A 25,391-nucleotide genomic window follows, 5' to 3' on the forward strand; every position below is an offset into this window, starting at 1 on the left:
TTTCCAGACTATGGAAAACACACATCAGGAAGAGATGATCAAGTAACAATTACACTGATCTGCAAAACCAAGCATACAAGTTAAGAACTTCAGTATCTTCACCAGAATGAGTTATATTTCAAAAGCCAATGATGTTTAAACTACGAGACCTCTTGAGTATATGAATTACACTGAAGACTCAAAATACAGTAACAAAATTATTTGTCAGAGAAATTTTGGGGAAGAACCTACCTCAATAGTTCTCAAAACTGGTTCAGTTTTGAGTGAATAAAATCAGTTTGAATTCAGTTTGGTGAATAAAATCACCAAAACAGCTACAACAAAAAACACAAGTGCCCTAACAGTGAGAGAGTAGGGTCCTAATGAGAAATGTAATAAAATTCTCCAGGTGCTTCTAATATGCATCCAGGATGGAAGAACCGCTTTTCTTAAGGCTTTTTTTTCATACCCCTACATAAATCAAGACTAAATTTTTAGGAGTATGTTCCTAAGCCAGGTGAAGTTCCAGAGGTTCTAGTCTGTCTACCACAGAGCAAAATGTTCTGTTTTATAAGAAAACGTCTCCCCTACTTTACCATGAAGACACCACTTACACCAAAAAGTAGTTCCCTCTCCTATTTAAAGAACTGTAGTAATATTGACTTATTGGAGGGAATAGCAGCAATGTAGAACATAAAAGAAAATCTGTAGTGTTTCATTGGGACCATCATGGTAATTTCCAATTATTACTGATATTCCTTTCTGTTTAAAAAAAATTTAACTTTCTAGGGGCGCCTGGGTGGCTCAGTGGGTTGAGCCTCTGCCTTCGGCTCGGTCGTGATCTCAGCGTCCTGGGACTGAGCCCCGGGTAGGGCTCTCTGCTCGGTGGGGAGCCTGCTTCCCTCTATCTGCCTGCCTCTCTGCCTACTTGTGATCTCTCTGTCAAATAAATAAATAAATAAAATTTAAAAAACAAATTTAACTTTCTAAATTATAAATTAAACACTAACAGCTTATTTTATACAAGTTTAATCCATCGACTAAAAAAAGAAATTATAACCAAAATACAAATTTCTATTTAATTTCAACATTTAAAAGTAGTCCAATTAAGACAGTCTTACTGTTCTAGAATCCGAGAATGGATTATATTCATCAAGTCCTGGTGGAACATTTCTTGTCACTTGCGTAACTGATGGGTCCTGGAATAAAATTCAAAGGAGAAAAAAAGATTACTTAACCTTTAAGGCACAGTTTTGATAGTTACAAAGCACTTGCTCTATCTGTACTTTTGGTCAACAAGCAAAGCTAACAGAGGAGAACAAAGAAGATTATCAGATTTACTCAGTCCCATTCCAACAAGGTTGAAATTTATACCCACAGCCCTCACACCCTCAGTGAAAAAACTGGGTTAGATGCAAATCAGCTGCTATTATATAAAGAATGAAAACAGTTATGTGGAACTGACTGCACAGCATCTTAGCAAATCTTGGGCACACCCACCATCCTTTCCTTTGGATTCCACAATGAGTTCATGTTCCCCCCCAAGCCCCCCCCCCCCCCCTTTTTTTTTTTTTTACAATATCTTCTATCAGTTTTCCCTACTGCTGATACAAACACCATATTACAAATCAATGTCATATACAGGAAACATGTACCACATCCAATATTAAGCACCACTTACTTGTATTCTACCCAACAGTTTTGACTATTGTTTACTTTGTCCTGTACTGTTTCTCCTTTTCCAACAATAATATATTACCATACTATCCCAGCTTTTCGAATTAGGCTTTCAAATAAGTAAGTCCCCAAATCCTAGAGAGTTCATCTACTTTTCTTGTGAATAAATGTAAGACACAAACATAATGAACATCTCAACAAAAACCAACTATATAATTAACATGAAAAAGCATTTGCAAACTTTAATACAGCCTCATTGACTTTCTAATCCCTAGTCCCAAGCTTTGGCACCATCAGAACCAAATACAGATTGCTGCACCCACCCCCAGGGTTCTGGAATGGGGCATCAGAATCTTTATTTCTAAAAAGTTACCATGTGATGCTGCTTCTGCTTGGAGAAGCAATGCTCTCTCACCTATGCTGCACCTTCTCCAATCCATCTTTCTCAACACAGTCATCAAAATTATCTCCCAAAATAAAAAGCTTATCTTGTCATTCCCCTCCTCCAACCCCTCTCCTCAGTTCCCCACCCATTTCAAGTTTTTTAAAGGCTCTCCCAAGACAAAATACAAATTCCTCAAAATGAGATACAAGGCAGCTGACCACCGAGCTTTCCAGACTAATAAACTTTCCAGACTAATAAACTCTGCCACAAGGTCCTTCCCCTAGCCAGATCTTCACTCTCTACCAAGTCAAACAAGCTATTGCATAAGGAGCCTTAATCTTGGCAAAAAGGAAGATGTAATAATAAATTTAAAGTATGGCACAGACAAAAGTAAAAATTTTAAGCTTGCTCAAAAAGGAGGGAAGGAGGGCATGAAATCACTCTACTTCCCAGCATTCTCTTCCTAAATTTATTCAAAAACATGAGGAGCAGGAAGATTATCAAGAGACAATGTATGCCTCAGGGAGAAAATTAATAGAAACACGAATATTTGATCTCAAGGTTTTGAGTTTGAGCCCCATGCTGGGTACAGAGATTTCTTAAAAAATAAAAAATAAAAAATAATTTTAAGAAGTGGGTTTAGGATCAACAGGTAGAGACTTACCACAGCCCATTAGTCCAGATGCAGTCTCAATGCCCACACCTCTTATCCCTACCCACAAAACCCGATGACCTAGGAGTCCTCAGCACCATAGTCTTCCTTGGCATTGCTTCCTCTGGCAGGAATACACAAAGGTAGGACAACCTTAGTGATCTCCTCTTCCTTAAAGACTCAATCTGAAGAACACTTCATATGCTAACTAATAAAATTGCTGACACCCAAGTAATTGCATTCCAGGCTAAGTGCTTCCACAGAGCTTGGCATTTATTTTCACCAGCATTTATTTCACTGACTCATGATGATCTTCATACAAGTCCCCTTTCCCAAACTAGAAGGTCACTTCTTTAAATACAAAAAATACATGATTAGGTCTTGTTTATTTAATCATACATGCATAGTAATACTGTTTTGAGTGATAATTGCCACTCCCAAAGAGAAAAAAAAGTCCAAAGAGTAATTCCTCAGGATAGTAACACCAGTATTAATCAAGAAATACTCCCTGAGGGGCACCTGGGTGGCTCAGGCATTATGTGTCTGCCTTTGGCTCAGGCCATGATCCTAGCATCCTGGGATCTACCACTCCCCCACCCCCAACCCCCCAGCCCCACAACGGGCTCCATGCTCAGTGGGAAGCCTGCTTCTCCCTCTCCACTCCCCCTGCTTGTGTTCCCTCTCTGGCTGTGCCTCTCTCTCTCAAATAAATAAATTAAAATCTTTACCAAAAAAAAATAATAATAAAGAAAGAAAGAAAAGAAAAAAAATACTCCCGGGGCGGGGGGGAAAGTGAACAAATATGAAGCTAGTTCAAAAATTTAAGGGAAAAGATGATCTTACTCATAAGGGAAATACTAATTAAAGGTACCCTAACATAGTATTTCTCATCTATCAGACTAGAAAAAAATCTACAAGTATAACATAGCCAAGTGACAAAAGTGTAAGAAAATAAGAATTCTCCTACATTACTAATGGAAAGAGAAATTATTACAACTCTATGGAGGGACAGTTGGCAATAGTCAGCAAAATTACATCTATATTTATACTTTTTTAAGATTTTATTTATTTAGTTGACACAGAGAGATTACAAGTAGGCAGAGAAGCAGGCAGAGAGAGAGAGGAGGAAACAGGCTCCCCGCTGAGCAGAGAGCCTGATGCAGGGCTTGATCCCAGAACCCTGGGATCACGACCCAAGCCAAAGGCAGAGGTTTTAACCCACTGAGCCACCCAGGCACCCCCTATATTTACACTTTGACCAACAATCTCACTTCTAGGAATTTAGCAAAAGACTGGAAGCAACCTAAATGTCTACCAATAGAATATAGTTGAATAAACTATGGTACACGTACATGATAAAGTACTATACAGTTGAGCATTACGCAGTTGTAAAATACTGTAAGAACATCTATACACTGCCATAGAATAAGTGGAAAAAATGCAAAACATTATAAATAAAATGTTACTTCTTATTCTTATTTAAGAAAAAAATTAATGTGTATGTGTTAAATGGTTAACAAGATAAAAAAATCAGGGGTGCCTGGGTTGCTCAGTCGTTAAGCATCTGCCTTGGCTCAGGTCATGATCCCAGGGTCCTGGGATACAGCCCCACATCAGGCCCCGTGCTCCTCGGGAAGCCTGCTTCTCCCTCTCCCACTCCTTCTGCTTCCGTTCCCTCTCTAGCTGTCAAATAAATAAAATCTTTAAAAAAAAGGAAAAGATGTCATTCTTTCAATACTAGCAAAATACAGTGAGTCCAAGGAGTCCAAATTCTCATTTTATAAATACACAGAGCAAATTATCAAGTGTCCTAAAATTCACATTAAATTTTTTTAACTCCTACCTAAGGTATAACTTAGCTCCAAAGAGATGCAGAATGAAATCATTCTTCCAATTTTCTACTTTTAACTACATAATGAAAATGTACTTGGTTTCCTTCTAGATTCTAGAAGGGTTTAATCCAGGCTGAGAGTTATTGGGCAGTTTAACAAAATCACTGTGTCAACTGAACTGAGTTCACTTCTAGTTGGTCTGGAATTTCTCCTCAATGTAGTATTAGGTGACAAAGCAACAGAGTATGTATAAGATTTGCCAAGAATGATTTAGGAAGAACTGCTATCTCTGAAGTACTACATGACTATCATTTTCAAATTTGGTTTTTTTTTTTTTTAAGATTTTATTTATTTCTTTGACAGAAAGAGATCACAAGTAGACAGAGAGGCAGGCAGAGAGAGAGAGAGGAAAGCAGGCTCCCTGCTGAGCAGAGAGCCCGATGCGAGGCTCGATGCCAGGACCCTGAGATCATGACCCGAGCCGAAGGCAGCGGCTCAACCCACTGAGCCACCCAGACACCCTCAAATTTGTCTTAATACATGTAAACATTATTGAGGAAGCGATAGTCTGTAAACTGGAAAACAACAAAGCTTAAGATTTAATAATGAATAATCTTTTTTTTTTAAGATTTTATTTATTTGACAGACAGAGATCACAAGTAGGCAGAGAGGCAGGCAGAGAGAGAGGGGGAAGCAGGCTCCCTGCTGAGCAGAGAGCCCCATGTGGGGCTCGATCCCAGGACCCTGAGATCATGACCTGAGCCAAAGGCATAGGCTTATCCCACTGAGCCATCCAGGCACCCCATGAATAATCTTTCTTTGAAGATTTTATTTTATTTGAGAGAGAGAGTGTGTGTACATGACTAGGGGGAGGCGCAGAGGGAGAAAATCCTCAAGTAGACTCCCCAGTGAACCAGCACACGGCTCGACAGCAGACATGAGAATCATGACCTGAGCAGAAACCAAGAATCAGGGGCTCAACCAACTGAGCCACACAATAATGAATAATCTTTTAAAGTCTATAAAGTGTTTAGCACTTCCATTACTTCCAATCCATGCTACGATCCTCCCTGATGGATAGTATTATTCTATTTTTCAGACAAAGAAGCTACGGCCTTGAAAAGGTCAAGAAACTTTCTGAAGGACAATTAGTGTACATCTGAGACAAAATATGAAGCCACAATTTTCCAAAGCCTATATATATATTCTTTCTAACAGATATATGAAAAATAAAATTTACCACAATCACAACTTTATCAGGAGTAGACACTGGCACCTGCTTAAGATTCTCTCTCTCCCTCTGCCCCTCCCTCTCCCCCTCCCCTGCCTCTAAGAAAAAGGAGGAAGAGGAGGAGGAGAAGGAGGAATAGGAGGGAAAGGAGGACGAGGGGAGGAGAAAAGACATTAGTTGAGCTGATTGTTTATTAATGATTCCAAAAGCTTTGGCAGGAAAATACTGCACTTTTTTTCAACACAACAAAATTAAACTGTTTCAAGTGCTAACTTGGTTACTTCTGCGGCAGTGGTTCTCAGACTCAGTACATACTGGAATCACCTGAAGGGCTTGTTAAAACCCAGATTACTAACCCCATTCTAAATGTACCTTGATGTCTGAGAACCTGCATTGCTAATGAGGAAAACAATTTGAGACAGTCTAATTTTATTGACTTAAAGGAATATAGTAGGCCTCTTTTCTATTGACTTTCAAGAAGTACATTCTCAATCATTTAAATGCTCTAAAAAATAATAATAATAATTTAAATACTCTATTTGGATCTGACTACCCATAAACATTAAAATTTAAATTTATGTCATTTAGTTAAGCTAAGACTATTCTTTTGTTTTTATTTTTATTCTTTTAAAGATTTTATTTATTTGACAGAGATCACAAGCAGGCAGAGAGGCAGGCAGAGAGAGAGAGAGGAGGGAAAGCAGGCTCCCCACCGAGCAGAGAGCCCAATTTGGGGCTTGATCCCAGGACCCTGGGAACATGACAGAGCCGAAGACAGAAGCCCCAACCCCCTGAGCCACCGAGGCGCCCCTACTCTTTTTTTTTTTTTAACATTTCTTTTTCCCCCCTTTTTTTTTTTTAAAGATTTTATTTATTTATTTGACAGAGAGAGAGAACACATGTAGGCAGAGAGGCAGGCAGAGAGAGGGGGGGAAAGCAGGTTCCCTGTTGAGCAAAGAGCCCAACTAGGGGCTGGATCCCAGAACCGTGAGATCATGACCCAAGCCAAAGGCAGAGGCTTAACCTACTGAGCCACCCAGGTATCCCTAAGCTAAGGCTATTCTGCTAACACCTTAGTAAGCCAATTACTTCATAGTCGTATTTCATTAAAAATTGAGATGCCTGGGTGCCTGGGTGGCTCAGTGGGTTAAGCCACTGCCTTTGGCTCAGGTCATGACCCCAGAGTCCCGAGATCAAGTCCACCATGGGCTCCCAGCTCCACGGGGAGTCTGCTTCTCCCTCTGACCTTCTCCTCTCTCATTCTCTCTCTCTCACTCTCTCCTTCTCAAATAAAGAAATAAAATCTTTTAAAAAATTGAGATGCCTTATAAATGTTTTTTCAAAGAGAATAAAATTTCACATATAGCATAATTAGCTATTTTACATCTGTAATCTGGGGTTCTTTACCAAACCTTCTATGGTAGTGTGCCTTCATTATATTTCAAATTATTTCATCCACCATGCCTTAAATTGGACATTGCTCCATCACTCCACACATAACACATAACATCCTCCTGAGAGGTTATGTGTGGAGCGATGGAGCAATGTCCAATTGAGGAAGATTCTAAGCTAGCAGAAAGTACTTTCACCTTCAGCTAGATGCAAAGAGATGAAGTAAATAAAAAAGTTTTGTAGCTAATCAACTTCAATACCCTACTTATTCTCTTCTCCGTATATACACTATCTTCAAGCAAAATAGTCTAATAACATAATAGCCTATGTGAACGATTGTGTACAACCATATATTATGTATCCACTTACTGTATCTGCTAACACTTAACAGGTTTGAGTTTCAAGATCAACACTAAAAACCTCATGTATCGTAGGTACTTGCTCTGTAATAGAGTACTAGTCTAGGAATTAGAAACTCTGAGCTCCTAACAATGACTAGAGTCTGTGACCTTAGGCAAGACACCTAACCTGTCAATTTTCTCATCTGTAAAATAGGGAAAAATTCTGATAGATATTGTCCTGGTCAGCTGAAGTTCTGAAATGTTAAGCTATAGATTTTAAGTCTTTCCCATTTGGAAAAAAGCTGACTGCCTATATTCAAATCCCATTCACACTAAAGAAAAGCTGTAAACTTTGAACAAGGCAATTCATACATCAATGTGACTCAGTTCCTTCACTAGTAAAATGTATCATAGAGCTCATGAGTTGCTACATATAAAATGATTGCTACTATTCCTGCACATAGAAAATCCTCAATGATAGTTGAGACTATTATCATTACCACTACTACCAAGCTAAAGATAAAATAAAAAGGCTTTCCATTTATAATTAACTGAGATATTAAGAAAGTATAGCACATCATATATGGTGAATAGGCCAAACTACCCACAGACATCTTGTGAGGAAAGCAACCAGACATTCTTTGCTCACCTTTGTGTCATGTGACCCTGTTATCTCAGCTGCATGTTAAAGGGTGAGGAATAGGCTTTTGTGCCAAAGGCAGCCATTTTTAGAAATGGAGGGGGAAGCCTGGTAGACCCCAACAGAAGTGACTCTATATCGAACAATAGCTGATCAATTAGATGCTATTTCTTGAGCTACTTGAATAGGAGACATAAAGATTGGTAATTAGTAGCAGCAGAAGAAGCTGACACTAGTTATGGTAAAAAGACAAATAGAAGCTAAAAAGAAGGTGACCAGAAAAGGGAACAGCAGAACAGAATCTGAGGGGAATGGCAATTACCAAGGTTGCCAATGTGTGACCAAAGCAAAAACAGGGCCGAGTTACTGCTATTCCAGTTGGTGAGGAATGACTTGGTGTTACAGGAGTTTTCACTGTCCAGAAGATCTCAGAAGGGCCTCAAAGTGAAGGAAAAAGAAGAAGTAGGAGAAGAGCAGAAGAGGGAAAAGAGGATGGCAGAGATAAGCCCCCTAACTTTCACTTACACCAGTACAGTGCAATTTTTATGTTTTGTAAAAGCTGATTTCACATGAAAATGACCTCCACTCCTTGGTGGGAGGGTGGTGAATGGTGGGAGAGAAGAAGAGGGTATTTGAAGAAACACATGGTTAGCTTCCAGAGACTGTTTCACTACCACTGCAGAGATGGACTCTTTTGGGGTACCTTTCCGCTCTCAACAATCTTTTCAATAAATCTCTGTTACCTGAGGTAACTTGTGCATGTCTCCATGCTTTAAAACGGAAACAGGTGGATATCAATGTTCTCTGTTATTTCATGTTCCTGCCAAAACTATGTAAAGACGTTTACTGCCACTAACTATATTTCAATAAAATCTGCAATAAGAAAGATTTTTTTAAGTATGAACATTTATCGATCGCTAGTATACATGACTCTTGAAATATAACTAGTCCAAATTGATGTTGATGTGTATGTATATATATATATATATATATATACACACACACACACACACACATATGTATATGTACATATACAAATGTAGTATGTATAGAACACACCATGTTTCTGATTTCAAAGATCTGGCACAAAACAATGTACAATATCTGATTAATGATTTTTTTTAAGATTTTTTATTTACTTATTTGACAGACAGAGATCACAAGTAGGCAGGGAGGCAGGCAGAGAGAGGAAGGGAAGCAGGATCCCTGCTGAGCAGAGAGTCCGATGGAGGGCTCAATCCCAGGACCCTGGGATCATGACCTGAGCCGAAGGCAGAGGCTTAACCCACTGAGCCAGCCAGGCACCCCTCATTAATGATTTTTATGCTAATTATGTATTGAAAAGATATTTTGTATGTATGGGATAGAACAAAATATTATTAAAATGAATTTCACCTGGTTTTTTCCCAAATGGCTACTAGGTTATTTTAAATTACATACACAGCACAAATTATATTTCTACTGGATAATTTTTTTTTTTTTTAAGATTTATTTTAGAGAAAGAGCATAAGAGAGCACACCAGTAGGGGAAAAGGTAGAAAGAGACTCCCTGCTGAGTGGGGAGCCAGTTGGGAGACTCTCTCTCATGACCCTAAGATCATGACCAGAGCCAGAATCAAGAGTTGGATGCTTAACTTGAGCCACCCAGGCACCCCTCCACTGGACAGTTCTGAGTGAAGCAGTGCAATTTATTCAAGATTGGCTTAGAATTTCACTTTCACCCATTGGACAAATTCAATTGTGTTAGTCAACAGAAAACAAGAAACTAATATTTAAAGCCAAGTTTCCTGTAAGTTTTTCAAAATCACAAATGATGACAAGAGCGGCACCTGGGTGGCTCAGTTGGTTAAGCATCCACCTTCAGCTCAGGTCATGACCCCAGGGACCTGGGATCAAGTCCTGCATCAGGCTCCCTGCTCACCAGAGTCTGCTTCTCCCTCTCCCTCTACTGCTTACGTTCTCACTCTAATAAATAAATAAAACCTTTAAAAAAAAAAAAAAAAAAAAAGACAAGAGACCTGATCAGAAGCTTCCTAATCCACTGTCTTCACATAACACAGCAGCAGACTTTTACTACACTTTTTCACTCACCTCACACCTTTTTATACATGAGATGCTAGAAGTCAATAATTTGAATATTAAAAACATTTAGAAGAAAATGCATATTTTTAATTCTATCAAGCAGGCCTGTGAAAACTAAAGGCTAAAGCAAAGACAGATTCAAGGAGAAAAAGAGAATTCATCTATTTTAGCACACTACTAGACTATTTAATTATGTCATTTAATCCTCAGAACAGCCATATGACTTAAATTCTATATCCTTTCCTTCACTGCTAACAATGTTAAAAGTAATTTGGCCGAAGTCATATAACTTTCAAATTCAAATCTGACCCCGAAACTGAGTTCTCAGAAGAAAATGTAATAAAGAAAACAAATTTATGTTTAAAACAATATCTCCTCAAAAGAAAAAGGCTGACTTAAACTTGGCATTGCTCCACAAAACTTAATTAAAACACTCTTCAATAGCTCTACTTAATCCAACCAATATTATACACTAGACTAGGCAACTTGATTAAATAAAAGTCCCAACCTAGAGGTTATGAGAGGCCCTGCCTTCAGAGAGTTAATTTTTTTACTACTTTGTACTTCTCAGAGCTACTATAGCCACATGAATTTAACAAATACTGAGAATTCCACTTACCTGGAGAATTACTTATTTCTAAATGCCCCAATTATTCTTTAAAAACCAAAGGAACTATAAGAAGCCATTAAAAATTTCAGCAAGACTCTAAAACAACATGTATTTGGCAAATCTTTTATAAGAGATCGAAAAAAGTGCTTAATAATTACTAGAAATTATTCAGTAAATCATGACTTAAAAACTGGTTGCCATTTTCATTATAAGCCCTGACAGTCTTACTCAAATCTAAAAGCAACCCACTGACTAATTTTCGTGAACCCAAATCAGTACTTAGTAAATTAAAATAACTGAAGCAATCACACCCAAGCAGATTTAATGAGATACTACTTCACACTTATTAGAATGACTACAAACAAGACAGAGACAAGTGGTGGTAAGGGTATGAAAAAACTAATGTGCTGGTGGGAAAGTAAAACGGTACAGTCATTTTGGAAGTTACCAAAGTACCTAGCAGTTCCACTCCTAGGTATATAACCAAGGGAATGAAGACATGGGCCCACACAAAAACTTGTACACAAATATTCTTAGCAGCACTATTCCTAACAGCCAAAAAGTGAAAATAACCCTCTCATTTGTATCAACTGACAAATATACTGTATATCCATGCAATAAAATTGCTATTTGCTAATAAAAAGAAATGAAGTCCTGATATGTGCTACAATATGCATAAACCTTCAATACATTATGCTGTGAAAGCTGCCAATCAAAGACTACATAGCGCATGATTCCATTTATAAGAAATCCCCAGAAAGCATATTAGTGGCTGCCGAGGGCTAGTGGAATTGGGAGGAAAATGGAGAATTATTGCTGCCAATGGGGTTTCTTTTTGTGGTGATCAAAGTTTTTAAAGTTGATAGTGATAACTGCACAACTGCAAATACACTAAAAACCACTAAACTGTATACTTTAGGTGGGTGAACTGTGCAGTATATGTATTATATCTCAAAGCTGTTTTTTAAAAAGATAATCAGATGTAATATTTCTTAGAATAAATGTTGCCAACCAGCTATAAATCTCTAAGTCTTCAAAATCTAAATACCATATCATTCATTAAAGAGAAATACTCATTAGTCAAGAAATCAGGATAGAGGGGGCAGGGGTATTAGCTATCAGGGACCAAAATAACACCAGCATTTCCTGTTATACTAAATCACCAAAATTTCTTCTGATATTTGAGAAACTGGGTAGCTAATACAGCTATGTGCCCCAGTATTAATGCACTGAAATCTAGAGACCTAAGAAGAAAAAAAGGTAATCATGAAGAACAGGAAAATAATTGGTCATATTTCTGTCAATGACCTGCAAGTTCAATCACCTTTGACTATGATAGCCTAGTAATCAGAGAACAGCACTCTTTCCACAAAAATAGCCCTCATTTTTCAGTGAACTGTTAGGAGATTTTTGTACAGAAAAAGTTGCTTTATCATATACAGTAGTTCTTCACAAAGACTAATGAGTTTTTGATCATTATCTTTTAACATACCAAATACTGAAATTACCAGAACAATTTACCACTAAACATGACAACCAAAGACCTATAAACAAATTTCAAAAGGTCTTGTTTTTTTTTTTTTTTGTCATATTATGGTCAGTGAACTTTTAATTTTTCCATCTGAGAATAAATGTATACTTCATAAAACACTACCTTATGAAACAAAATCTGGCTAAAGTAACTTCTCTTGTTGACCACCAAGTTAACCACCAACTTGGTAGTTAACAAGAGTACTTAAAACCCAGTACAAGTACCCAGGCCAGAACTTAAAATCAAAACACCACCAAAGCCAGGCATTCTGTACAACAATATTCCATGGGAGGAAAATGTTTGAAGTTCCAATTATGACACAAGGGATTCATCTCCTGCTAGCTTCCCATGACTTCAAAAAGCAATCATAAGCTTTCAAAACTATTAGGTCTTAATGTAATAAAAAATAAAAAATTAATAAATAAATAAAACAGATGACATCTCCAAAAATCATCAACATTAAGCAAACAAATACAAAACTGTCTAACATTTAAACAAAACTTAAGTCATAAAAATACAATGACCTTTCCTTATTACCCTCAGTTCACGTTCTGATCTATTACAGTCTCTAAAATGTCTAAGCTTGGTAATACAACCAGTTATTTGTATGTTTTGTTTTTGTTACTATTTCTGTTAAAACAAAATGTTTAAAAGTTAATAAAAATTCATCTGAGAAAATATAGGCAATTTAAGGATAAAATAAAAGAAGCATAATCACATGCTATAACCAAAGATAATCTTGCACCATTATTTCCTCTGTTATCTTAAGAACTTCCCATCTTTGCCTTGATTCAAAAGAAATATTCCTATAAGAAATATAAAAAAAAATATTGAAGGCAGAAAAATTCAGTAATTTGCCTAAGGTCACTCAAGGAAGTGATAGAGAAGCAAACCTAGATGGCCTGGTTCCAGACCCACCCTTAACAAGTGAGGACAAACCTCCACAAATTTGATTTACTCCTTCCTCTAATGCCCCTAATACCAGGCTAAAAATAAAGAAATGCCTGTCTGTAATATATGTACTTCACAGAACATTTTCTTGTGAACTCAATGCTAAATGGTGATTAAGTTCCCCTGAGACTCAAACACAAATGTTTCCATAAAAAAAAGATTTTCAGGGTTACCTGGGTGGTTCAGTGGGTTGAGCCTCTGCCTTCAGCTTAGGTCATGATCTCAGGGTCCTGGGATCGAGCCCTGAATCGGGCTCTCTGCTCAGCAGGGAGCCTGCTCCCCCCGCCCTCTCCACCTGCCTCGCTGCCTACTTGTGTTCTCTCTCTGTCAAATAAATAAAATCTTTAAAAATTTTTTTAATCAAATACTAGTATATAATATACTTCTTTTAACCTTGGGGAAACATCAATTTGCATTTTTACAATACACCATTGACTTGTAAACAATTCAGTAAAATTTACAATTACTTCAGATGCCAAAAATTAAGCATGCTATGCCATAAATAAAACCACAAGACTGATGAAATCAACCTAAGACAAGCCTCAAAAGCTTTAGTAAAATTGCTAAATGGTGGTAACATTATAGTAGAATACTAGCCCTTGGCCATCTCTAACCAAGATTCCTGATGCTGTTTTCCTGTACCTCCTATTTTCATTTCTCCCCACTTTCCACATGTATTCCAAATCACCACATGAGGATTCTAACCACCATTAGAAGATAGCCATAGGAAGGGGCACCTGGTGGCTCAGTTGGTAGAGGGTCTGACTCCTGGTTTCAGCTCAGGTCATGATCTCATCGGTCCTGGGATTGAGCCCAACACTCAGCATGAATTCTACTTGAAGATTCTCTCCCTCTGCACCCACGACCCACACTTGCTCTTGCTCTAAAATATATAAGTCTTGGGGCACCTGGGTGGCTCAGTGGGTTAAAGCTTCTGCATTCGGCTCAGGTCATGATCTCAGGGTCCTGGGATGGAGCCCCACATTGGGCTCTCTGCTCAGCAGGGAGCCTGCTTTCCCCTCCTCCCCCCACCCCCGCCTGCCTCTTTGCCTACTTGTGATCTCTGTCAAATAGATAAATAAAATCTTTAAGGGTGGGAGGTTGGGGGAACCAGGTGGTGGGTATTGGAGAGGGCACGGATTGCATGGAGTACTGGATGTGGTGCAAAAACAATGAATACTGATACGCTGAAAATAAATTTAAAAAATTAAAAATAAAAATAAAAATAAAAAAATAAAATCTTTAAAAAGAAAAAAATAGAGGGCAAGATCAAAGTCTACCTTATCTTTGAGTCCACCCCCGTCCACCTTCTTCCTAGGGTCTACATGAGACTTTATATATACTAACTGCTCGACAGAGAAGGAAGTCCCTCGTGTAAATGGTCCATACTTTGGAATATTATTGTCTCCCCGTGTGCCTAGATAAAGTCACTTTACAAATACTCAAAATGCATCTTATCATATACATTCCTACTTTAGTAGTTAAAGAGACTCTAATATTTTTGCTTATCTGCAAAAATAAATCCAGTAATTCATCTATATTCTGTAAAATATATGTAAGAAAAAGTACCAAATTGATAATATTGATAATGTGTTCCTAACTGCATTCCAAAAACAAGTATAAACCCATTACATTAAACTTTTTTTATATATATAAAAACATACTGATGCAAGCACAGATTTACAAGCAATAGCAACACTAGCTCTGGCAACTCTGGAAGGTAGGCAAGCTAATATATGCACTCCATAGACACTCAGGTAATTGGGAGCAATTCTGCATAAAGTATGAGGGCTTTCTTAGATAAAAGTATTTCTTGTGCAAGAATAAAGATTAAGAATACAGAAATTTTTGAAGAGGGTGCCAAGATCATTCTATGGGAAAAGAACAATCTGTTCAACACAACTGGATACCCACATTTTCAAAAGAATGAAGTTCAACCTTACTTCAATCTTGCTTCACACCATATACAAAAATTAACTCAAAAAGAATCACAAACATAAATTTAAGAGGTAAAACTATAAAACTCTAAGGAAAAAACATAAGGGTAAATCTTCATTACCTCAGATTTAGCAAAGGATTCTTAGATACAACATCAAAACACAAACCACAAAATAAATATAAATTTTTATTCAGTCCAAATTATAACTTTTGTGGTTCAAAGAACATTAACAAGAAATGTCACTGACATTGACAAGATCATTGGCAAAATAGGAGAAATTATCTACAAATCATTACAGTTGACACATGAACAATGCAGGAACCTAGGGGGGCTGGTCCCACCCCCCAGGGGCAATAGAAAGTCAGCATGTAACTTTTGACATCCCAAAAACTGATAGCTTAACTACAGAAGCCCTACTGGTAACAGTCAACTAATACATATTGTGTATGTTATACATATTTTATACTATATTCTTACAATAAAGCTAGAGAAAAGAAAACATTAGGAAAATCATATGGATGGGCAAATACATTTATAGTAACAGTATTTAATTAAAGATAAGTGAACTGGGGCACCTGGGTGGCTCAGTGGGTTAAAGCCTCTGCCTTCGGCTCGGGTCATGATCCCAGGGTCCTGGGATCAAGGCCCGCATAGGGCTTTCTGCTCAGCATTGAGCCTGCTTCCTCCTCTCTCTGCCTGCCTCTCTGCCTACTTTTGATCTCTGTCAAATAAATAAAATCTTAAAAAAAAAAAAAAAAAAGATAAGTGAACATGTAGTTCAAACATTGTTCTTCAAGGTCAACTGTACTTCAGGAAAAGACTTGTATCTCGGGGCCCCTGGGTGGCTCAGTCGTTGCCTCAGGTCATGACCCCAGGGTCCTGGGATCAAGCCCACCATCGGACTCCCTGCTCAGCAGGCAGCCAGATTATACCTCTCCCATTCCCCGTTTGTGCTCCCTCTATCATGGTATTTCCTTGTCAAATAAATAAATAAAAATCTTGAAGAAAAAAAAAAAGATTTGTATCAAGAGTGTATAAAAATCTCTTACAATTCAGTGATAAAAAAGACAAAAAACTGAACTTAAAATTAGGCAAAGGATCTGAATAGAATATTTCTCCAAAGAAGATATACAAATGACCAATAAGCACATAAAAAAGCTCAACACCGGGGCACTTGTGTGGCTCAGTGGGTTAAAGCTTCTGCATTCAGCTCAGGTCATGATCTCAGGGTCCTGGGATGGAGCCCCACATTGGGCTCTCTGCTCAGCGGGAAGCCTGCTTCCTCCTCTCTCTTCCAGCCTCTCTGCCTACTTGTGATCTCTGTCAAATAAATAAAATCTTAAAAAAAAAAAAAAGCTCTAACACTACATAGCCATCAGAGGAATGCAAATCAAAACCACAATAAGATATTCCAAACCCACTAGGATGGCTAGAATCATAAACAAATAATAACAAGTGTTGACGAGAATGTAGATAAAGCAGAATCCTCATCTGCTGCTGGTTCCAATATACAATAGAGCACCCGTGTGGAAAAGAGTCTGGCAGTTCCTCAAATAATTCAACATCGTTACCATATGACCCAGCAATTCTGCTCCTAGTTACGTACTCAATTTAAAACAAGCATCAGGGCACCTAGGAGGCTCAGTCCTTAAGCGTCTGCCTTCAGCTAGGATCATGATCCCAGGGTCCTAGGATCGAGTCCCATGTCAGGCTCCCTGCTCCACAGGGAACCCTGCTTCTCCCTCTCCCACTCTCCCTGCTTGTGTTCCCCCTCTAGCTGTGTCTCTCTCTGTCAAATAAATAAATAAAAATCTTTAAAGAAAATAATAAAAAGAAAAACAAGTATCAAATGAAAACTTGTACAGAAATGTTTACAGCAGCAGTATTTATAATAGTCAAAAAGTGGCAACTACCCCAAAGTCCATCAAATAGTAATGAATAGGCATTACTAATTCTTTTTTTTTTTTTTCTAAAGATTTTATTTAACAGAGATTGAGAGAGCACAAGCAAGGGGAGTGGCAGGCGGGGGAGAGGGAGAAGTAGACTCCCCGCTGAGCAGGGAGCCCGAAGCAGGGCTCGATCCCAGGACCCCGGGATCATGACCTGAGCTGAAGGCATCCACTTAACCGACTGAGCCACCCAAATGCCCCTGGCATTACTAATTCTTAAAAGCACTCAAAACCAAATGCCAGAGAGATTACTGGATTGCTCTCTTCATACAGGTTTACAAAGAATTCCTGTGACAATTCTTGCACAAGGAAGGGGAACACAGGCCTCTAACACTCGTCTATAATGTGAAGGCAAAAGCTATATGGCACTACAGGCTGTCTTGGTAGGAACAGATGAAATGGAATGAAAGTGGTAAGGGGACTTGGTACTAAGTCAAATCCAACCAACCTTTACACATTTTTTTTTTTTTAAGTTTTATTTACTTGAGAGAGAGAGGGAGTGTGTGAGTGAGAAAGAAAGACCACAATCGGGGAAAGAGGTGGAGAAGCAGACTCCCTGCTAAGCAGGGAGCCTGATATGGAGCTTGATCCCAGGACCTGGGAACATGACCTGAGCCAAAGACAGAAACTTAACTGAGTGGTGCAACAGACACAACTGAGTGGTACCCCTACAAATCATCTTTTAGTTCCTTCACTTATTGAAAGTTGGGAAATTTCCCCCTCGTGCTTTAAAAACATCTCGTGTTTGGGTTTTCATTACCTATTACCAAAAACTAAGAACAGTTTTAATTATATCATGTAGACCTGTATTCTCTCATTTACCATGCTGCCCTCACTTGACTAATCTTAGCTAAGTTACTTGGCCCAGGGAAAGCTAAATATAGATTTAGATCTATATTTGATCTAAATACAGGTTTAACTCTATCATGCTTTTGTCAAGAAAATGTTACTTCGCAATAACCTTTTGGCAATTATGACTGAAAAAAACAGACTCAAGTCACCTCGAATGCTGGGGGAAGGGAAGATATTTTAAAGATACATACAGGAAAAAGGGTGCCAGGTTTCAAAGACTAGAACTCTTCAAAATGTGGTAACCTCTCTTGTAGTTCAAGAGCAGCTCTAATAATAAACAAGAATTATAGAAAATTAACCTCAAAAACCCTGGTCAATTAGTACTCCAGTGTTCTATAATTAGTTAATTTGGCCCCTTCCCCTTATCATTCCATGGTTATTCCCACCATAACTACAGGATTTTTTCTCTGTGCTTTCCGCTCAAGTTCCTAAGACAGATAGTTCACTTAACTATCACCATTACTGTTGGAGAAAAATTTTGCACCAAGCAATCTTATCTCTTCCTGATCATCTCAGAGAATGGCTTTCCTTGGGCCAAGTAACTCTGCTAAGATTAGTCAAGTGAGGACAGAATGGTAAGGGTCACATAACAGAGGACATGATCATCTACCATGTTAAGCAACCACTTGGGCTGCTTCCTCAGTGGACTGGGGCTCAGAGCATAGCAGGCTCCTAAAATATAAAGCCACCTCTCCAGCTTTTATGATCAGATGCAATCCCAATATCTAACATATTACAACAGGAGAGAATTTATGCGCTCACAAAATGATCCACACAGGTATAAAAATGCAACAATTATATGGTTTCAAAGAAGAAAAAACCTTGTGACACAAAAAACTGTACTTTAGCAACTCTGGTATATCAAATCCTGCTTGAATTCCTTCAACTGCTGGGAACTCCACACCAAAAAAAGCATCATCACGCTATTCTAATAGATCTTTAAAAATCTTTATGTTAGGTGCACCTGGGTGGCTCAGTTGGTTAAACGTCAGCCTTCTGCTCAGGTCATGATCCTGGAGTCTCAGAATAGAGACCCCTTTCCGGCTCCCTGATCACCAGGGGTCTTGCTTCTCTCTTTCCTTCTGCCCCTGCCCCTGCCCCTGCTCCTTCTTTCTCTCTCTCTCTCTCTCTCTCTCTCCCTCGCTCTCTCTCAAATAAAATCTCTTTTAAAAAAATTTTAGGATAAAGTTTACCTTCATGTAAACTCTGCCAATTAACCTTTTTTTTTTCCTGAAGCAAAAACAGTTTATTCACCCCAGCAAGAACCCTTCAAGTATCTGAATATCTCATACTTCTCTTTAGCCTTCTGTAGACTACACCCCAGAGTAATTTAAGCTTAAATTACTCTTCCTAGGACCTGATTCCAGACCCATGGCCATTCTCACTTCTTTGGGCACATCCTGTTTTGTTCAAGCCACTCTTTAAATACACACTTGGAACTGAAGACAAAACCTGTGGGTTGGACAAGAACAGAATATTGTTGATTCATCGTTAGAACTCATCACTTATTTCATTAATCCAATATAAATTTTTCAGAAACTATATGACTCCAGTGATTTATCTTAAGAAAATACCCTATAAATTTCCTGGATCTGCATTTCAGCACTACTAAATATTAACTGTATGACAAAAAAATCATTTTTAATATCGGCAATTGTTTACTTTCAAAATTTTTACCATCACCATCTCAATTAAGATTGTTAAAATCATGATACCAAAATAAAATCACATTCAAATATTAGTTTTGCCATGTAGCATCTCTAAGAGGTACTCCACTACACGAACAGCCTCCCACTGAACCTGCCTGACAGCCTTCGGTAGCCAAAGGAGATGCTCAAGCTGGACAAAAGGTTTCCTACATGGCTAAATAATACTAATGCAGGGACGCCTGACTGGCTCAGTTGGTTAGGCGGCTGCCTTCGGCTAGGGTCGTGATCCCACTGTACTAGGATCAAGTCCCACATCAGGCTTCCTGCTCAGCGGGGAGCCTGCTTCTACCTCTGCCTCTGCCTGCCACTCTGCCTGCCTGTGTGCTTTCTCTCTGACAAATAAATAAAAATTCTTTTAAAATATATTTTAAAATATCTTTTAAAAATATAGTACTGATGCAGAGCACCCTAACACTCTACTTTAAGTAAAAAATGAATTACAGATGTGTTTTAAGGGATCCTTTGAACTCTGGTAAAATTAACAAAAAACTGTTAAGAGAAATGGACCACACTGGACTAAAAGGAACAATGATACTTCAAAATGAAAAGAAGCTTCTGGACTCCCAAATTCCAGTGCATAAGAAGCACCGTGAAAACATTTCTCCTCAGCTGCAAATACTTCTATAAGTAAAAAAGGACTTACCAGAGAGTGCAATCAAAACCAGAAGAAAATAATAGATTAGGGAAAGACCTCCAGGTAGCAGAACTGGGCCCTATTCAAGGAACACTCACTGTCCCAGTTAGGAGACCCTCAAAAATGGGCCTGGATGGATTTCAGACTTGCCACAGACCAGCAACTGCTAACTGTTTCCCATTCCTCCCCTACTTGAATGGGAATGTCTATTGGGGTTATCCTGTACTTGTCTCACCATTTTATGCTGGGTCTATCTCTTCAGCTCCTACGTCTGTATCAGGAGGAACATAAGCTCCTCCCATCAAGGAGTACAATCTAATCCTTCCCATTCTTTTTTGAATATGGTCTGGCTTTTTGTCTTGTTTGACTAACACAATGTAGCAGAAAAGAAATGACTCAAGAAGCCTTTAGCATCCCTTCTTGACCTCTTCGAACACTACCCCCACTTTGTGAAAAGTCCACGCTATTCCTAGTAGAAAGGCCATGTGGAAGAGAACCAACTGCTGCCCCCAATAACAACCCCAGATCATTGCCAGATACTGGAGTTGAGCACATCTTAAACCATCTAGCCCAGTCAAGCTGCCAGGTAATCGAAAAGACATAAGTGATGCCAGGAAATAACATTCAAAACCAAACCACCGAACTTAGTCCAACTCGAACAACAGAATAGTGAGCAAATAATTGTTGTTTTAAGCCACTAAATTTAGGGATTATTTGTTATACACCATTAGGTAACTGAGACAATGATAAATAAAATAATGATGCATCTTAATTTGATGAAATACAACAGGCAGCTAAACACATGCTTTTTAAAAATATCAACTTGAGGAAGACAGTATGAACTCATGCAGTTGACATGACCATAAAATAACATAGACCACAAATTACTACTACTATGTCCCAGATAAATGTTGAAAGATAAAGTTTGCAATGTTAGACTACCACAGAAGAAATCCTCAAAATTCTTTCCTAGTGCTGTCCAACTTCCAGCCACAAATTTTAAATGGATGAGGCAAGACTGACATCAACTAACTGTAAATGAAAACTATTTTTTAAAATAAATAAAAATAATATTTATTATAAATATTAAAAAACAATTTTGATAACATTCTTGAATTATGGGTCAATTTTTTTATTAACATATAATGTATTGTTTGTTTCAGGGTACAGGTCTGTGATTCATCAGTCTTACACCATTCATAGCACTCACCATAACACATGCCCTCTTCCTCAATGTCCATCACCCTGTCACCCCATCCCTCCCATTCCCCCTCCACTCTAGCAACCCTCGGTTTATTTCGTGAGACCAAGTGTCTCTTAGGGTTTGTCTTCCTCTCTGGTTTCATCTTGTTTCATTTTCTCCTCCCTTCCCCTATGATCCTCTGTCTTGTTTCTCAAATTCCTTAAATCAGTGAGATCATATAATTCTCCCTCTCTGATTGTCTTATTTCGCTTAGCACAATACCCTCTAGTTCCATCCACATTGCAAATGGCAAGTTCTAATTTTTATTTATTAAACATTCAGTGTTTTGGTTTAAAGCCAGAATTACAGCTAGCACCTGGCATTTCAGCAGAGGGACCACTTCAGACCAAAAAGTACTGTTAAAGGTTTTTTTTTTTAATTAAAATATATTAAAGATTAAGTAAAACATAGCCAAAAAAAAAAAAAATTGGTTTTTTGATGGTTGCATAATATTCCAGTGTGTGTGTGTGTGTGTGTATAAATACATATATATGCATACATACGTATATACATACATCTTTATACAGTCATCTGTTGATAGACATCTAGGATGAGTGAATTTTAATGATGAGGTTTTCAATTTTCAACTCCAATTAAACTCTTAGGATACCATTAGTATTATTCTAACTTAAATATCAGAAATAAGAATGGTGAACTGTAGCCCATTTTTAAGAGATTATTTTTAAAAGAGTGGAATTTTTGAGGCCCAAAATAAAAGAACAGAGTTATTAGGGAGGAAGCTTTTGCAGTGACAAAGCACCAAAATTCAGACAACCAGGGTCAGGTCTAGGGCAAACCACTTATGTTTGGCCTTGACTTCTCAACTATGACTGGCCCAACAGATACTAGCACCCTTGAAGAATCTAAAGGAACACAAACTTTTATGAAATGAGTAAGTCTTGGGCAAGTACAGCATAGAGAAGTTCAACAGGCAGCTAAATACATGTAATCAATCATATTATAATAGTGTTGTATGGTGAAAGATGGTAGCTTATACCATGCTCACCACAAGTGTAACATAGACTTGTGGAATCACTATGTTGTACACCTGAAACTAACGTAACATTGTGTGTCACCTACACATCAATTAAAAAAAAAAAAAAAAAAACCACGAACTTCTCTAAATTAATAAGCTAAGAATATGGTTCACTGTAATTAAATCAATTTCTTGAATTACTATTAACACTACTTACTATGATCTAATTAAAGCCACCATGCAGGGGCGCCTGGGTGGCTCAGTGGGTTAGGCCGCTGCCTTCGGCTCAGGTCATGATCTCAGGGTCCTGGGATCGAGTCCCGCATCGGGCTCTCTGCTCAGCGGGGAGCCTGCTTCCCTCTCTCTCTCTTTCTGCCTGCCTCTCCGTCTACTTGTGATCTCTGTCAAATAAATAAATAAAATCTAAAAAAAAATAAAAATAAAAAAAAAAATAAAGCCACCATGCATCAAGCACTTATTACATGCTAAACATATGATCATCTAATCTGATTAACAACCCTATGGGGAAGGTCCTATTATCCTGCTTTACAGAAGGGTAAACAGACATATGGAGAGGCTAAGTAACATTCCAAGGTCTTACAGCAAGTTAGTGGCAAAGCCAGGATCAAATGCAGGATTTTTTTTTTTTTTAACTCTTAAGCAGATTTTGAAGAGAATGTTCTTGTTTTTTTAGGAAATATATACTGAAGTACTGGGGGGGAGGTAAACAGGCATCATATCTGTGATTTAGTCTCAAATGCCTGCAAATGCAAATGTGTGATATGCATATATACACACATATGTGTGTGTGTATGTGTGTATGTTGGAAGGAAAGAATGATAAAGCAAATATGATAAAATGTCAAAATGGCAACTTTCAGGGAATCTGAATAAAAGATACATGGGGTAAAAAAAATGAACTTTTGAGCGGAAACCTTTAACTACTACCCTCTGCTGTCTCTGTATGAGAGCCCCAAGTCCAAAGTCCCAATACAAAACAAGAATTTGGTTCAGAAATGCAATCAACAAGCAGAGTGCCATCAGTAACAGACTAGGAATAAGATTTAAATTCTATTGCCAATTCTGTACCACCTACACCTGGGTATAAGATACTGAGCAAGATAGCAATGAAAATGAAATAGTTTTTAATCAAGAAGAAATTATTTCACATTTGGCAATCATCCTATCTCTGGGCTTTTTTCATCCATAGAATGAGATCTGAATAAATCCATTATAAGATTTTCCTTTCCCAGCTACAAAAATTTGATTCCATTTTTTAAAATTACATAAAACATTATTTCCAAAATGAATTTCCAATCCAATCAATAAGCATATTAATATATTAAAACCTATTAAAAGGTATGAAGCTTTTCTTATCACTTATTAATTTTTCTATCCTTTGAGTAAACTGCACTCATTCTGGCACTTACTCATATTTACACTGAGTTATAAAAGCCATATTATATAACTAATGTCTGATGATTATTTTACTTTTTTTTACATTCTAAACATTTTTGTCTACATGTTAGATGAATGAGCTTAAGGATATAAATTTCTTCAATATCTATTGAATAAATGAGTAAGTGAACGGAACAAGGGGCATAAAATAATTAATAAATGTTGACTATGTGAAAACTATTTTTTCCTCTCTAGCTTTACAGCCACACTGTAATAACTCAAGAGTGGATCTTATCTCTGTCTCTCAAACAAATAAATAAAATCTTTAAGAAAAAAAAAAGTGGATCTCAGAAACATCCACATAACAATTTGTCTTGCAGATTATATATTTCCAGTTATTCCAAGTTTCTTGATACACAATAAAAACTATTCAAATTCCATGAACTCTTTCATTTAGCCTATCACAACCACTAGAATCAAGCAGGAGCTAAAACAAAACAAAAACAAAAAACTGAATCTAGCAAAATTATTTTACAACAGCTGATAAAAACAAGTAAGCCATTACAGTTAACATTATCTAAGAAGATTATCCTCAGAAATTATTTTCATGACAGTTCAAATGAAGATGCTGGTAAAAGGGCTCCTAACATAAAAGTGAAGGAAAAGAAATGTTGAAGACTAAAAAAGCAATAGAAACCAAATAGTTTTTGATCATTTACCTCATTCCGCCTACCCTATGAGATGGGGTTTGGAGAGCTTCCAGGTTGAACCTATGGAGGTACTGGGAGACAGGTATGCCTGGAGGCCAGATGTTCACCCCTCAGGCCTTGCCCTGGGCATCTTTTCTGTTGGGCCATTTTTGAACTGTAGCCTTCATAATTAACTGGTAATCTGATCATTCATTAAAAATGGTAAAGCCCAAAGGAACTAAGATGGCAGAGTAGAAGGAGGACCCCAGGCTTGCCTGGTCCCTGGAACTCAGCTAGACAAATATCAAATCATTTTGGACACCCAAGAAATCGTTCTAAGAACAGAACTGCAAAAATAGAGGGAGAAAAAAAACCACATCATGCAAGGTTGAAGATGTGGAGACATGATGGGGGGGGGGGGCAGAGGATCACAGGTGTCTCAGAGGGGAGGGAACCCTGTCATGGAGAGAGGTGAGAGAAAGCGAGAGAGAAGAGTGCACAGGGGATCACAGAAAGAACACATTTCCCCAAAGCCAGTGACTGGGAAAATGAGAGGGCTGATTTTTGTGAGTTTTTACAACCACAGGGCTCAAACACTAGAATTTTAGAGGACCATGGCATGGAGGGTGTGGAGCCCAGCCGCTGATGCAGTGCTCCTGTGGAGAACTAGTACAGATAGCCCAGGGCAAACAACATGATC

General features: G+C 38.0%; 1 protein-coding gene across 1 annotated transcript in view; it reads right to left on the bottom strand.

Annotated features, from left to right (window-relative positions):
• SCAMP1 (secretory carrier membrane protein 1) overlaps nt 1–25,391 on the bottom strand; it is a 127,482-nt gene that overhangs the window by 91,849 nt on the left and 10,242 nt on the right. Inside the window, exon 2 of the mRNA XM_032847928.1 lies at nt 1,101–1,178. Coding sequence (XP_032703819.1) covers nt 1,101–1,178 — 78 coding nt within the window. The remainder of the gene's footprint in view (nt 1–1,100; nt 1,179–25,391) is intronic.

This window comes from Lontra canadensis, unplaced genomic scaffold (assembly GCF_010015895.1).
Source record: "Lontra canadensis isolate GAN:19392208 unplaced genomic scaffold, GSC_riverotter_1.0 scaffold4, whole genome shotgun sequence".
Taxonomy (NCBI): Eukaryota; Metazoa; Chordata; class Mammalia; order Carnivora; family Mustelidae; genus Lontra; species Lontra canadensis.